This window comes from Motacilla alba, chromosome 22, assembly GCF_015832195.1.
Source record: "Motacilla alba alba isolate MOTALB_02 chromosome 22, Motacilla_alba_V1.0_pri, whole genome shotgun sequence".
NCBI classification, from domain to species: Eukaryota; Metazoa; Chordata; class Aves; order Passeriformes; family Motacillidae; genus Motacilla; species Motacilla alba.
This window is the reverse complement of record NC_052037.1, coordinates 3,804,877-3,820,836: the sequence shown is the minus strand read 5'-3', so window position 1 is coordinate 3,820,836 and position 15,960 is coordinate 3,804,877. Positions and strand designations below refer to the sequence as shown.

The window sequence follows — 15,960 nt, the reverse complement described above, 5'->3', positions numbered from 1 at the left end:
ATTGCAAGCTGTGGGGGAGATTGACACAGCAGTGAAATATGGATTTGTGTTTTCTCCGTGTGCTGATCTCTGGGTTGTCACCACCTTCCCCTGCTGTCCTTGTGCCCCATCCCGGTGTGGCCTGCAGGGAGCCGGGCCCTGATCCTGCTGGGGGAGTGAAAGGCCCCACTGCAGAGGAGCAGAGAGGCAGGAGAGGAAAAGAGAAATGAAACCCCACAAAAGATCTGTTTCTGAGCTAGAAATGTCAGCGCCGGCTGCCGTGCTGTGCCCAGGAAAGCTTCGAAGGCAGAAATAGGTGTTCTCCTGCCTAATGAAAGGGCTGAGAAGGGAAATTCCAGGTGCACGCCTTCCTCTGGCCTGGGGCACTGCAGCTCCAAACCAGGTAAGGCTGTGTGATATACCTGTTCCACAGCGTTATTCCCTGTGCCCTTCCTGGGAACCAAGCTGTGGGGACACTGAGAGGATTGTGCACGCTGTGTTTTTGGGGTCAGGCAGAGGCTCTGCTGCCAGACTGCCAGGAGGAAGTTCATTCCCAGTGTGAAGGGAAGGTCCATCTGGATGAGAGCTGTTATCCCTGGATGCAGCTGGCTTCCTGCGAGGATAAACATGAACAGCTAAGCAAGGTTTTTCTTATTTTTGCAGCTTCTGTGGTGACAGGGCTCTTCTAGGTCCAAAATATTTGGGGCTCCACCTGTCCTCTGTGCAGCAGGGGCCGCTGGAGTCCCCTCCTGGAAAGTGCAGGCAGTGTGAGAACCGTGGGTGGGTTTTAGGCAGTTCAGCACTGCCAGAGACGTCCGTGGGCTGCACATCCCTGTCCCCGAGCCCTGCGTGTGTGCAGGGCTTGGCACGATGAGTCCTGTGACAGGGAGGCGACAGCAGTGTCAAGGACAGCCCGTCCAGCTGCTGCCTGTGTGGGCCGCATCTCTGTGCCAGGATGGAAACTGCTGGCAGGTGTTTTGAACAGGTCAGCATCCTCCCTGCTCTGCAGAGATGTGTTTGCTGACTGTGCCAAGCAGCGTTTGGCAGGCAGAGCCTCCGGTGTGACTGACGAAGTCAGGTTATCTCCTCGGTGGTGATGTGCAGCCAGTGCTGCTGCCAGGCTGGGTCAGGTGCCAAGCTGGAAAATGCCACTCGAGGCATTTTCTTAATTGCTCCTCGGGAACAGCAGGTGGAAGCAGGCTCTGCCCCTGCACTGCTCTGGTATCTTCCTGCCCCAGGGCCCTGCGAGTCAGGAGCTCTGCAGCCAGCGTGGTTCAGTCCTGCTGATCCTGCTCCTGCCGGCTCCTTCCCAGGTGCTGCGTGGGGTTGGGGTTCCTCCCTGCGCACTGTGTGTGCACTGCCTGCACAAGGACAGCCCCGGATGATTTCCTGCTCTCGTGTGCCCCAGTTCCCTCATCCCGCAGGGGCTGGAGGAGTCAGCCTGTCACACACAGCTCCTTCCCTCTGCAGCGGAGGTGGCTCGTCCCTGCTGCCGTGCCAGTGCTGCTGCTGCTGCTGCACTCAGCTTTCTCCATCCCCTGCGGTGTCCCTGCAGAGCTCCTCAGCTGCTCACAACTGCCGCTGGCTTCAGGGAGGTGGGAAGGGGAAGCAGAGGCAGGAGCAGGAGGAGGATGAGGTCAGGCTGCAGCGTGTTGCTGCAGCGTGGCTCACGCTGGAGAGATCTGATGTAAAATTCATCTGCAGAAATCAGCTCTGCCGCCTTGGAGCGGGAAGTGGGCTGTGCTCTGCTCACGGCAACAGGATGTTGAGCTTCTGCTTCTGCTTCAGACTCGTGGTTTTTGGCTAAGCTTCAGTAAGAGCCACGTAGTCCCCTCTTGCTCGGTGTCCTCTACATGGCAGCAGAGGAACGTGCTTGTACCCCAGGCCCTGGGGATGTGGGGCCAACGAGATGCAGGGGCCGAGGTGTTCCCTGGGCCCCACGTGCCTCTCCTGCCACTGACCTGTGGTGGGAGCTGGCAGCACCTCAGCTTTGGTTCACCCAGAGAAGACTTTGGGGAAGCTTGGGAGTGTTGTGGAAAGGTGGCAAGAGATTTTCTTTTCAAGAGGATGGGGAGTAAAAGCACACAGGAATGACACATATACCTAATAAGGACACTAAGAGAGGGAAGCCTGGAGAAAGGATCCCTGCAGGGAGGTTATTTGAGATGCTCGACGGTGAGTACTGAGCCCTTTGAAGCTTCCAGAGGCAGCCAGACCAGATGGACAGGTCTGCTGTGGCCCAGGGGCCTCTCTGTCCATGCAGAGGCATTCCCAACCCCCAGAGCTGGCTGATGACTCACAGGGAAGCCGTGGGCTCAGCCTGCCAGGGGAGCTCTTGGTGTGGTCAGCAAGGGCCAGCAGCGTTCTCTGCAGCGGGCCCGGCTCGTTTCACAGCAGGACAGTTGTCTGCCCCTCCCGAGGCCATCCCTGGGACCCTGGGGTAAACCAGTCAGGGTTCCAGGGAGCCAGGAACGCCACCGCCCGTGAGAGATGTGCTGCAGAGCCCGGGACATTCCTCCCAGGGCTGCGGCACGGGGTCAGAAATGTTATCCTCCTCTCTCTAGCAAGCGTGTGGGAGGTGATGAATTTGGGAGTGGGAGCCCTCGTTAGGGAAAAAGTTCCTGAGGGAGGCCAGGAGGTTGATGTCTGTGGGAACTGCTGGCTGTTATTTTTAAACAACAATAGTTTAATAAATAAATAATCTTTCTGCCACGGAAGGATATAGCATCAGCTAGGGCTGCTGAGGCCGAGGTTTCCTCGGAAAGTGCAAAGGACAGGTGTTTCCCTCCCCTCTGCCCCTGCCCCCTGTGTTGGGCTCCTCAGCTCTGGGGAGCCCCCTTCCTTGGGAAGGAGCGAGCCTTCCCGGTGGCACCGAGTCTTCCTTGGGGAGGGAGGATTCCTGGGCGCTGCCTGCCCCCCAGGGCAGCTCCCCGCCCGCCTGGGGTCTTCTCGGGCACGTCCAGAGTGGAAAGAATCTGTGTCCTGCCGGCTCTGTGACAGCACAGGTGCAACCAAATCGATGTGGGACAAACCGGCGGGGATCCGGTTTCCCAGTTCCCTGCCCTCGCACGCGAGGGCTCCCTGCGGCAGAGCGGGGGGGCAGGCAGGGCGTCGCCAGGGGTGACAGCGACGTGCCGGGGCAGAAATCGGCGGATTTGGGAGCTCGCACAGGAAGGAAGAGCAGCGGCTGTCACCCGCGGACCGGAGGGGGGGCGGCGAGCCGGGGAGCCCCGCGTCCATCGCCCGGCGGGGGCTCGGGGAGCAGCGGGGGGGGCGCGGGCTCGGCCCCTCCCCGGGGCGGGCGGGCAGCGGGGGCGGGCGGCCCGAGCCGAGCGGAGCCGAGCGGGGCCATGGGGGCGGCGGCGCGGCCGCAGTGAGCCCGGCGGGCACGGAGCGGGCACGGAGCGGCGCCGATGGCGTTCAGCGCCTGGCAGATCCTCTCGCCGGTGCAGTGGGCCCGCTGGACCTGGTCGGCGGTGCGGGGCGGGGGCAGCCCCGAGGAGGGGGACGGCGGGGCCGGTGCTGCCGAGGATGATGATGAGGAGGAGGAAGAGCAGGACCCGCCGGCGGGGGGCTCGGCCCTCGGCTTCAGGCAAGTCACCCGCGGCCCCTTCCCTGCCCGCCCTCCCGCGGCTCCCGCACCCATGCGGGGCTGCGGGCGCGTCCTCCCCGGCGCTCTCCCCATCCGCCGCTCGCTCCCCGCTCGCTGCCTGGCTGCCGGGGATCCCGCACCGCACCGCGCCGGGGGCTGGGGGGGCCGGGAGCCGCTTCCCGCAGGATGCTGAGGAGCGCAGGGCCGGAGCAGCCGGGCTCGCTCCCCGCGGCAGCCTCCGGAGCGGCGTGGGGGATGCTGCAGCGGGGCTGCGTGTCCTTGGAGGCCCGTGCTGTGTGCTCAGCCCCGGAACGAGCTGGCAGAAGGCCTCCCGCAGGGCTGGGGTGCACAGGGCGCTGCTGACGATGGTGTTTCACCTGCTGTCCCTTTTCCGTTTGCTAGCATGTCCCGCTGGACAGGAGCGAGTGGCCGCCCCGGATGCCCGCGGCCAGCCTGGGGCCTGGCTGGACGTGTGGGCGCTGTGGAGGATTGCAGAGGTAGCCTTGAAAGCAGTAACTCCTCACTCTTTTCCCCCCCCTCGGCAGCTCGGACTCCACTGATAATTTTGAGACCCCTGAAGCAGAAACACCAGCCTGCTCGCCTCTCAAGGAGCTCTGCGAGCCACCGGGATCGCCAGAGCCTGAGGCCGGGAGCCAAGGTAAAGAGCCAGCGTGCGCCTTCTGCTCTTGGTGCTCTGCTCCGTTGGCAGAAGGGCAGGGTGGGGTCAAGGAGTGAAATTCTCTGACTTTGAGTAATGCCTGCCACACTTTTGGTGGTTAATGGCCTGGGTAGTTCAAATGCCAGGGCTGGGCTGGGCGCTCCACAAAATCTGTGGTGGGCTGACTGGAAGCAGTCCGAGGGTGCTGTTGAATTGTTTATCAGTTAAACGTTCCTCTGACGCTTCCTCTGCAGCCTGGGGGCTGCCCTGACTGCTGCTGGCTGGCGGGACCTCACTCATGTGTCACTCACCCCTGGCTCCTGCACAGGGGCGGCACCATGCCAGGTCTGTGTCCCCCAGGCTGGTCAGTGGTGGGGATTTCATTGCACGGGCCATTTTTCCTTGGAGTTAGGTGCCAGGTGTCCTCACTGAGTAGCTGCTGTTAAAGATGCAAGAGCTCAATGCTGCTAAACCCCAGTTTTTGAGAAACTGCAAGGGGATCTGCTCTAACTGTGTGGGTTTTCCTTTGCTGGTGGGTCCTGAGCTGTTTTGCAGATTTATCTCTATGTCCCACACTGCTGCTGCTGCTCCCCTGAGTGTGGCTCCCCATTAGCCCATCCTCCTCTCTCCTTCTGAGGACCAGCTCCCCAGTGTCTCCACTCCCTCCTCTTCGGGGTTTGTGCTGGTGTCCATGGCTGATCCTGGTGTTTATCTCTGTTTTTGTGCTGCTGGGAGGAAGTTTTGAAGCTCTGGCACTGCTGCAACAGCCCACGGGGGTTATCAGGGCAGGGCAGGGAGGAGACCTCCCCTTGCATGTGCTCTCAGTAGGACAGGGTGGCTGGGCAGTGCCAGGGTGCTTGTGAGCCCTGGGGTGCTCTGCAGGAGCCTCTCCAAGGCACAGGGCAGTCTGTGGTGGGTCAGGCAGTCCTGGACAGGCCATCCTGAGCATTCCCTGCCCTCTCCTGCCCCTCACTGCTGCAGACCCTGGTATGGGATGTGCAACCTTGTGCTTTCCTTCAGTGCTCGCAGAGCAGCTGGGAACTTTTTGTGGGGCTGGTTTCAGAGCACATGGGCTTGGTCCCGACCGTGGGTCCTTATGTGCAGAAGCCCAGGCACAGGATGCTGTGGCTCTCCATGTCCTGTGGTGTTGTTCTGCTTTGGGGTGGATCTGGGTGCTCATCCATCCCTGTGGAAAACTCGTGTTTGTCTGCTGTGGTGGAGGGAGTGCTCTGTTCGTGCTTCCAATAATCACAGCTCTTGGAATAATCCTTTTAAGAAGGGATGATAGCGACATCTTTACTTTGGGGATAATGCCTGGGAAGAGGGGGAGAGATAAAGGCATTCCTAGCAGGTAGGAGGATCATTTCTGGCACAGCTTAGGGAAGCACATTGCTTCAGACTCCAGGGTGTCACTGTTCCCCTGTGTGCCCGTGCCCCTTGTCCTGGGATGAGCAGCTCCTGCTCAGCAGTGAGGGAGGATCTGCTCCTGCACACAAAGCTCCCAGTGTTCTGGAGACGAGGGCATGATCTCCAGCAAAAGCTGTTTTTCTGTGCTGCCTGGCAGAGAGTGGCATGCTGGGGCCAGCAGAGCCAAACTGTGGTGCCACCACACTTGGCTCCAGCCCTTCCCTGGCCCGGTCTCTGGCTGTGTCTGTTCAGTTTGTCTGGAACGGTGGAGGGAAGGGGTTGTGTGGCTGTGGGTGGGTTTGCAGCGTGCAGAGGCACCCTGGGCCATTACACCACCAGTGCTGTCCGTGTGTTAAGGCCTCATCTTTGCATTCTGCTGCTGCACAGCAGCCCCAGGCCTTGGGTCTGGCTGCAGCTCAGGAGCAGCGGTGGCACGGAGGCCATCCCTGAAATGGCTGCTTGTCAGCACGGGAGCTGCTCCCTGCTGGCCCTGGGGAGCAGCTGCTGGCCCTGCTGGGCTGTGTGGGGGCAGTGCCAGGGCTGCACCTGGGGGCAGCCCCAGCACCCCTGGCCTTGAGGGACAGCGAGGAGCAGGCACTGTCTGCTGTGTAATTGCAGTCTCACCCTGCCTTGGGAATAAATAGAGTGAGGAATGACAGAAGCTGTGACTCCAGGGCTGGCTGCTCCATGCACAGCCAAGAGCTGACCTGGTGTGTTAAACCCTGTCCTTGGGGACAAAAATTCAGCCCTGGAGGGGGCTGCAGTGAGGGTTTGTGCTCACTCAGGATCGCTCAGTTTCTTCTTGGGGTTTCGGATGGTGGGATTAACTCGAGCAAGAATGGGATAGAATTATCTCCAGTCATCTGCCAGTAGATATTTTGCACGAGGAAATGAGCAGAAGCAGCAAATGCAGAGCCGTCAGCGCTGGGAGCTGCCGTTACCCTGATGCAGGGCACGTGTTTTCCGGTGCGTTAGCAGCATCCTCCCTCTGCCGGGATGCTAATTCTGAACAGAATGGATTTAAAAATAGATCAACGGCTGTTAGCCACCAACGGAAAGCTGTGCTTGGTGATGTAGGGCTGAGCTGGGTGTGTGGGGCAGATATCCTGTGCTGAGACAGGGAAGTGTGTGACTCTCAGCGAGCGCTGCCCTGAGCTGAGTGCAGGGCCCGCAGAGTGGAGGGGCTGTTCTGGCGCGGGGGCCAGGCAGGGATCGCTGCCTGTGGGCTGGAAAGGGCTCTGAGCCTTTGCCTGGCAGCGCTGCCAAGTGCTCCTGGTTCGTTTGAGGGGTGGCATGTTGGAAAGCTGTTTAAGTTGGTGTTTGTGTTTAATTTCAGCCCGAGGAAGACAAGCGAAGCAATATAATGCAGAGGCACAACGTGTCTGTTACTGCAGTGCCAGACTGTCCTGCCTGTTTTTCTTTAGAAAGTAAAAAAATCTCTGTTTTCACTTTGTAGCATCCCCTGCAGGTACCCAGCCGGGTGTGGAGCAGGTTTGCAGCCTGAGCGCAGCCAGGACAGCGGGTGTGGATGAGATCCTTTGCTGGGTGTGTGTTTGGGACAGAGCCTGGGGTCACTGTGTGTGCCATGCTCTGACTGTCCGTGCTGGGACTGAGCTGTCCCTGCTGCAGGGCACAGTGCCAGAGGTGGGGCTCTGGGATTCCAGATCCCAAATATTCCCAAAATCCCCAAATACCGGAATTCCCCAATCCCAAAATTCCCCAATCCTGAATTCCCCAGCCCGAATATTCCCAGAATTCCTGAATCCTGGAATTCCCAAATCCTGTAATTCCCAAATCCCAGAAATCAGGATCCCAAAGATTTCCCAAATTCCCAAATCCCGGAATTCCCCAATCCCAAAATTCCCCAATCCTGGAATTCCCCAGCCCGAATATTCCCAGAATTCCTGAATCCTGGAATTCCCAAATCCTGTAATTCCCAAATCCCAGAAATCAGGATCCCAAAGATTCCCAAAATTCCCAAATCCCGGAATTCCCCAATCCCAAAATTCCCCAATCCTGAATTCCCCAGCCCAAATATTCCCAAAATTCCTGAATCCCGGAATTCCCAAACCATGGAATCCCCAGAATTGCCAAATCATGGCATTCCCAAACCCCAAAATTCCCACATCCCGGCATTCCCTAAATTCCCAAATCCTGGAATTTCCAAATCCCGGAATCCCCTAAATTCCCAAATCCCGGAATCCCATAAACTCAGGAATTCCCTAATCCCACAGTTGACGGGACGCCTGAGGGTCGCCTGCTGGGCTGCTCTGGGGGGGCAGAGCTGCGTGTGGCCGGCGGCTGCCCGCCCCCCTTCTCCTGGGCTGCTCAGCTCAGATTGGGCCCCGAAGGAGGATTTGAGCAGCGAGAGGGCTGGGGGACAGCTGCAGCAGTGGGGGACGAGCTGGTTTCCCTGGCAGGAGCCGCGAGAGGAGGGAATACGTGTGGAGCCAACGCAACGTGACTGCCTGGGGCTCGCAGGAGGAGCAGGAAGAGCTGCAGGCAGCGTGCCGGGCTGGGGAGGAATCCCTGGGGGAGAGCCAGGGCTGGGCAGCCGCGGGGCTTCGGGCAGAGAGCCTGGCTCTTCTGTGCACCCCAAGGAAGGGGCTTCAGGCCGCTCCTCTCTGCATCCTGTGTGATTGTTCCTGCAGGATCATGCTCCTGTCACGAAGTCTAGAAGGGGAGGAACTAGGGGAAACCCCCTCCAAGCTTGCAGGAAGGACCTTTCTGCTGCCAAAGATTCTCTTCTGTGCACCTGTGCACCCCAAGGAAGGGGCTTCAGGCCGCTCCTCTCTGCATCCTGTGTGATTGTTCCTGCAGGAACACGCTCCTGTCACGAAGTCTAGAAGGGGAGGAACTAGGGGAAACCCCCTCCAAGCTTGCAGGAAGGACCTTTCTGCTGCCAAAGATTCTCTTCTGTGCACCTGTGCACCCCAAGGAAGGGGCTTCAGGCCGCTCCTCTCTGCATCCTGTGCGATTCAGGCCGCTCCTCTCTGCATCCTGTGCGATTGTTCCTGCAGGAACATGCTCCTGTCACGAAGTGTAGAAGGGGAGGAACTAGGGGAAACCCCCTCCAAGCTTGCAGGAGGGACCTTTCTGCTGCCAAAGATTTCCAGAACCATCGGCAAGCACCTGAGCCTGCGCCTCCTGCCTCCCAGTATATCCCAGTTAGCTCTCAGACTGGCTGCGGGTGGGGGGCTGAGTAGCTGAGCCCTCCTGGGTACAGAAAAGGAGGGAATCCCAAAACTGGAGAACCTGGCGGGGTGCTGCTTCTGATTTTTGTGGGAAAACGATTCTGAGCTGTGGCCGCGTGCTCCTTTCCTCCCCACCCTGCAGACGCCACAGCAGTTTGTGTGCTGGCTGCTTGTTATTCAAGGAGTAATTACTCATTGCTTGGGTTAGAAACCAGGATGGGCTCATGTCTGTGAGAACAGAGGCTGCCAAACCTTCTGCTGGGAACACAAAATGCACTTAAATAGTCCTTTTGCCCTGACTTTGAAGTCTGTTCTTCTATTCAGGGCTGTCTCAGGAAGGCTTCAAACAGCTGAGCAGCACAGCAAGTGTAATAAAGTTTTCTTTGGGGTCTGTTAAGGAGGTTTTCCTGGTTCCTAATGATGGGAAGGCCTGCCAGGCGCTGCCTCAGACTGTTTCCTGGCTGCACTCCAAGTACTCATCCACTGGATTTGTGTTTACTGATGCATTTTCTGGGGCATCAAGGCAGCGTCTACTTGGAGGGAGCTTTTTTTTTTGCATTCAGAGGAAGCATTTTTGCAGTCTCGGGGAGGACACAGACCCTCATGATTCATTTTCATGGCTTTTAGCATCCTGGGGATCAATTATGCTAACCACGAGCCATCAGTTGAGTCAGGATTGTTGGCTCCATGTCCTGGATCAGTCCTGGGACCAGATATTTGCCTGATTCCCTGTTCCTCTGCCAGCCTGTGACTTGCTCTGTTACCAGCACACATGAGCCTGCCTGGTGATAGGAAAAAGCTCTCCTGGATGCTCAGGGATGGGGGGCTGTGGGAGCAGGTGGTTGGTGTCCTGTGGCTGTGTTCGAGGGGTCCCAGGACAAGGGGAGAGATGAGAATTTTCACTCTGATTTCTTATATTATGATATATATTATATTAAAAATGCTATATTAAAACTATACTCAAAGAATAGAGAGAAAGGATTCATCAGAAGGCTGGAAAGGAATAGAAAGGAATGAATAACAAAAGCTTGTGACTCTCAGAGAGCCGACACGGCTGAACCATGGTTGGTCATTAAGTAGAAACACTCCACATGGACCAACCAAAGATGCACCTGTTGGTAAACAACCTCCAGACCACATTCCACAGCTATCAGAGAGTTATTGTTTACATTTCCTTTCTGAGGCTTCTCAGCTAGAATAGGAGAAAAATCCTAGCAAAGGATTTTCATAAACATATTCTGGTGACAGTGTCCCCCTTCCAAACAGGGGGGATGCTCGAGGTGACTCCCCTCTGCAGCTGTCCCCTCTGTTCCAGGGCAGGGCTGGGGCAGGGACAGGCAGTATTCCCTGGTGCAAACTCTTCATCACCCAGGCTGCTCTTCCCAGCCAGGTTTTCAAACCAGTTTGGTCCTTGGGAGAGCATCGGTTCTGTTCTGCCCTTGGAGGACCTGGCTGGTTGTGTCTCCCCAGAAAGATCCCTGTGAGGGCTGCAGGTACCACGTGCTCCCTGATGGGTTCTGGGCATCCCAGCCTCCTGTCTCACCTTCTCCCGGGAGTCTGTGCAGTTGTGCCTGGTTGAGGTGCAGGAGAAGCACCAGATGTTTTCCTCTTGTGCCTTGGCACACCTGCACCACAAGCCTGGCTCTGGGTGCTCGGTGGGTGCAGCTTTCAGGGTGCCCCAGTGGATAAAGGATCTTTTCCATCCCTTGATGTCAAAGAAAAGATTAAACAGTAAAAGGATTGAGGGGGAAGGATTGGAGTAATGGTGATTAAGTCATGGGTCAGGATTTGTCATTAGATGATGCTGACAGCAATGTGGAGAGCCTGGTGTGACTACAGCAGGATTTCTGCAGCTGGAGAGGAGCTTGTGTGGGGCAGCTTCTGCTGCCTGGTGCAGGCAGGAGGGTCCAACCCTGCAGACCCCCAGATCCCTCCTGCAGCCAGTTTCTGCTCCTTCCCTGCGCACACCTTCCCATTCCCCTTCTCCCTGGGGCCTGCTGGGTCACATTTTGTGGTGTTGTCTTGTGCTGTGCGTCCCTGAACTCTTCTCACTGATTTTGAGCTCTGCCCAAGTGAGCAGTGGCTCCCTGTCGTGTGGCAGGAGGGAAGCTGAGTTGTGAGTCAGTGGATCCCCCATAAAATCTGACCCTGGAGCAGCTGTGAGGAGGGAACAGAAAGCCCTCAGGAGGGGAGTGCGCTGCAGGTCAGAGTTTAACCATCTCCTTTTATCTTTCCAGAGCCAGGTGGCCATGGTGACCTGCTGGTAGGGGAAGCCCGCTGGGACAGCTCGCCTGGGAAGCACCCCAAAGATGAGGCTCAACCAGAGATTGGAGCCCCTAAAGCCAGTTTGGATGCTAAAGGGGAAACTGACCCCGACAAGTCACCCCTGATGCAGCCCTTGGCCGGGCTGGGCTGCCAGGCTGACCCTGGCCACGCTGCTGGGGAGCCAGGCCCCGTGCCCCACGTGGGCACTGCCAGCTGGGAGCGGGCCATGCCGGGAGGGGACACGGCGGACGCTGGCACGGGGCTGGTGGAGCTGGGGGCTGATGCCCTGGGCCAGGAGCAGCTCAGGAAAGGAGAAACACCTTCACCGGGGAGGAAAACAGATGAAGCCACGGAGGAGACCCAGCTTGACCCCGAGCAGCATGACAGGAGTGTGAGCCCCTTTGCGGCAGGGGCCTGCCAGCTGCAGAGCTCTGCCCCGGCAGCCCCACAGCGCCTTCCCCATCCCGGTGAGCTGGGGGGGGACCCGGCTCTGCAGGCCCCAGGGCAGGTCCTGAAACCTGGGGCTGATTGTACTGAGCCTAGGGAGAGTGTGGAGACCAAGCCAGCTTCACCCAGGAGGGGCAGCAGGATCCCAGCCAGCAAGCTGACACCGAAGAGACACAGAGAGTCCCCCAAGAGAGCAGCTGAGGATGTGGAGAGGGGTCCCACAGAGCCCCCTCCCCGGGGCTCCTCCCAGCTGGGTCCCACGGGCTGGGACAGCCCCAGCCTCAACTCTCTCAGTGGCAGCTCAGCGCTGCAAAATTCACCAGTTCTCCCCAAGGGCTCTTACCAGTTCGACCCCAATAACTTTGACTCCATGGATCCATTCAAGCCCACCAAGACGCTTGCCAGCACCGACGCTGACTCTTGCTCCACTGCAGAGAACAGCCTCAATGAAATCCTCGAGTCTCAGACCCTGGAGATGCAGGACGATGCCCTGAAAGGCAGAGACTCCCCCAAGAAGCCCAAGTCACGCCTGATAACGTGAGTGCCAGCGTGTCAGAGCTGGGGCTGCAGCCCCCTCGTGCTCCCTTTGGGCAGGCAGAGCTGCACTGGTGGTGGTGATGGAGGAGGTGATGATGGTGGTGGTGATGGTGGTGGAAGTGCTCCTGCCCTGGTGGTGCTCCTGTCCTTGGTGCCTCCTGAGCCCCAGATGCTGCTGTGCACCCCAGGTTCTGCTGGTGGCTCAGTTTTATCCTCCTGTGCCTGTCAGTACCACTGGTGGGAGGAGAGGGACAGTGCTCTGGAGCAGTGCCAGTGTCCTGAGTGCCAAGGGAAGGCTGGATTGGGACCTGCTGCAGGATCACCTCTTTGGAAACCCCTTGGGGGGTCCAGCCGGTGGGTCAGGGTAGATGTGGTGTCAGAGGAAACCCACAGGGGAGGCTGGAGCTGATGTGTTTGCTGGACTTGTGCAGGAATGCGCAGGAGCTGGTGGATGCAGGTGTGGTTGGTCACATGTAGCTGAGACATTTTGTGAGCTGCCACCAAGTTTCTGTTTTGTGTCAGAGAAAGAGAACAGGTTGGACAGGCAGCCTCTCACTCTGCTGTCGGATTCTCCAGTGAGAAAATTAGATAGTGGGTTTTAACAGTGAAAGAGAAAACCTCGCAGGCAAAAATCAGGCTGTGTTAGATGTTTTTGTCCAGGAAATACTTTACAGAGAGAAGATTAAAATTTTATAAGAGCTGGTGTTCCCATGTGTGGCTGTGGGTGAGCAGAGCCATTGGGGAGGGGAAGCAGCAGGGAATTCTCTGCTCTCTCTGTGTCACCTTGGAGCAGCACAGGCAGCAGGGCTTTGCCCTGGCAGTGAGGTTTGTGTTTGGATCTCACCCCGCTGCTGTGGGCAGCAAAGGCAGAGTCAGTGTCCCGTGTGTGTGTGCCTTCCCAGGGACTGAGCTAGGCAGCTCCCTGTGCTTCTCAGAGCAGAGATAACATCCAGGTCTTTTCACACACTCTTCTTCAGGTCTTTTCACACACTCTTCTTCTCTCCATCTGTCTGTCTCTCTCCCTGTCCGTGCTTTGGTGCATCAGGACTACTGAGCAAGTGAAATTTCTCTGTTTTCTGTTGTAAGTACTCTCTCCTGTATTCCTTTTCTCTTCCTTTGCTGTTTTTGTCCTCTCTCTGGGTGTGTGCTGCCCCACTTGTCTCCATGGCATGCTGGCTCCTTCTGCCCTTTGACTTGTGCTCTCTGCTGTCTGGTTTGTGTCCCGCAGCCCTTGGCGGGGTCCCCAGGGTGGCCTGGCCTGCTGAGTGCCTGGGAGAGAGGGAGAAGAGGAGAGCTGAGCTGAGCTGGGCTGAGCTGAGCTGAGCTGAGCTGAGCTGAGCTGAGCTGCACTGGAGGCACACGCCCGTGCTTGTCCTTGCAGCATGCCGCCTTGCAGCGTCTTCTGATGGTGGCCAAGTGCTCAAAACCTTCAGCTCATGGAGGGGCAGCAGGTTTTTGTGCAATCCAGAGCTGTTATCTTGGTGCTGGGGGGGAGCTCAAACCAGCTGCCAGGTGAGGGGATAACCCTGGCACAGGAGAGGGTGCAGAAAAGAGGAGGGTGAGGACGTGACAAGTTTGACTTGCTCGTGGCAGGGCGTGAGGAAGAAAACCAGCCCAGAGCGATTCTTCAGCGTGAGCCTGGTGTGCATGGCAGCGTGCAGAGAAAGCTCCTTGTGCTCTGCTGCGTTTGTGTGCGCTGGGCTGGGGGGCTGGACACTGGCAGAGGGTGGGGGCAGTGCCATGAACCTGGGAGCAGCTGGTGCAGTCCTGCTGGAGCCTTTGCCTGTGGTTGGAGGCTGGGATCCCTGCCCGGGTCCCTGCAGTGGCTGTCACATGAGCTGTTCCAGCTCAGCAAGCGTCTCCTGGGGGGTGCAGACGTGGCCACAAGGCTGGGAGATCCCTGAGTGTGGAGTGTGAGGGGGTGAGATGCAGGAGAAGAGCTCGTGCTGTTCCCACTGGGGCCGTGCCTGCCCTGCTGTGCTGGGCTGATGCCCGGTGCGAGGGGATGCGGCCGTACCTGCAGCCCTGCACAGACGGCCTCTGGATGGGTGTCTTCAGGAACATGGGATGAAGTTCCAGGGACAGCTTCCTCCCTGAAGGGCAAGGAGACCAGCTGCAAGACCTCCTTGGGCTAAACCTCCCACCCGAGGGGCCCTTCTCCTCGGGACAGCATTTGCGCCAGGCGAAGCGTTGGTTCGAGGCACGGCACCCTGCCCTGGCTGTGTGGGCCTGACTCACCTGGGAGATGTGGATGCTGTGGAGAAGTCCCAGACAAACTTCCAGCTGCAGGGACAGGGCGTGAGGCAGCCTGGACGTGGTTCTTCCTGCAGAAAGTCGACTTGCACTGAAGCCAGGGGTGCCGTGGCGCTGGACACGCAGGGCGAGGGAGATCCTTCTGTGCCAGCTCTTTGGCAGTGCCTCTCTCGCCATCAGCCTCTTGGGGTCCTTGCTCTGCTCCTTACCTTCCTCAGGAATAAACACCTCACAGACAAACCCAACTTCTGTGTAGTCGTGTCTTTTGTTTGCCTGCTCCTTCTGTTCCTCCCAGAAGTTGCTCTGCCTCGGTGCTCACTGGTGAGTGGGGTGCTGGCACGCGGTGGGTGCAGCGCTGGTGCTGGGACTGCCTCCCCCTGCTTGGGCTGTCTGGCACGCCCCCCACATCCCCCTCGCTGCCCCTGAACCCCCCTCAGCTGCTGCTCCTCTCTCCTGCAGGAGCGGCTGCAAGGTGAAGCAGCACGAGGCGCAGCCCCTGGTCCTGGACATCAGCGCTCAGGTAGGGGGGGTCCTATCCCCAGAGCTGTGGGCTGGGCACAGGGTGCTGGGCACGGGGATGCTGGGCACAGGGATGCTGGGCACAGGGTGCTGGGCACAGGGTGCTGGGCACAGGGATGCTGGGCAGAGCTGGGCTGGCTGAGCTTCAGGCTGGCATCTTCCCTGTGGGCAGGTCCTGATGGGAAGGGAGGGAGGAGGGCTGGTGGGGAGCAGCTCGCCTGTGGATTTTAAACCTTCTGTGCTTTCCATGCAGTTTCCAGCAGCTCTCCTGGTGGCCTGATCCCCGCGGATCTTGCTTAACTTCTTGCTTTGGTCCTGCAGGATGAAGGAGTGTTGATCTCAGAAATCCCAGACATCACAAACCGGGATGGACGTGCCACTGATGAGGAGAAGCTGGCCTCCACCACCTCCACGCAGAAACCAGCGGGGCTGGAGAAGAAGGCCGAGGCAGAAGATGACCTGGAGTACTTTGAGTGCTCCAATATGCCTGTGTCCACAGGGAAGCACAGAGCAGAGGCAGGTGAGGAGCACCCCGCTTGCTTTCAGCTCTGGGAATGTGCCCTGACTGCACCCAGGGAGCCTCTGGCAAGGAATTGGTGCTGCAGCCTCAGCAGAGTTTATGCAGACAGGGGTAGAGGCTGCTGCAGGTTCCAATGGAACCTCCCATTGCTTTCCTGCACTGTTTCCAGGATGGAAAACCATGGTCCAGACTGTGTTTATTTAGACTTTGGGTGCACAGCACTCTCCCCACAATGCTGCAGTGGGATATGGCTCACGCACGAGGTTCCCTCCCTGCCAGTGCCCCCCTGACAGCAGTGCTCATTGCTGAGCAGAGCAATTGTCCACGTTCAGAGCATCCTGCCCTGACTCCTGGGCTGCAGGGTCCCTGCTTAGAGCCTGTGCCTGGAGCAGAGCTGCTTGGTGTCCTGGCACGGGGCTGCGGTTGATGGAGATCTCAAGAATGCCAGACCCAGTTATTGCTCCTGGTGGAATTCTGCCGTCAGTTTCCCACATAATTAGCCTCTCTGACCAAGCCATTACAAAATAATTAAAAGCCAGGCAGCATGACATTTAATCAATAGCCAAGTCCGAGGTGCAGGCAGGAGAAA

At 58.3% G+C, this 15,960-nt stretch overlaps 1 protein-coding gene across 10 annotated transcripts in view; it reads left to right on the top strand.

Moving 5' to 3' along the window:
• Positions 1-15,960, top strand: part of TACC1 (transforming acidic coiled-coil containing protein 1) — a 34,445-nt gene that overhangs the window by 7,287 nt on the left and 11,198 nt on the right. For 3 of the 10 annotated variants that reach the window (XM_038160193.1, XM_038160194.1, XM_038160192.1), the window contains exons 2-5: positions 11,068-12,079; positions 13,125-13,160; positions 14,792-14,852; positions 15,173-15,371. In XM_038160193.1, the coding sequence (XP_038016121.1) occupies positions 11,220-12,079; positions 13,125-13,160; positions 14,792-14,852; positions 15,173-15,371 (1,156 nt within the window). In that variant the 5' untranslated portion in view covers positions 11,068-11,219. Of the gene's footprint in view, positions 1-3,259; positions 3,572-4,116; positions 4,230-4,483; positions 4,575-11,067; positions 12,080-13,124; positions 13,161-14,791; positions 14,853-15,172; positions 15,372-15,960 lie in introns of those variants that run through there. The other 7 variants (XM_038160195.1, XM_038160191.1, XM_038160188.1 and 4 more) reach the window with 6 other exon arrangements.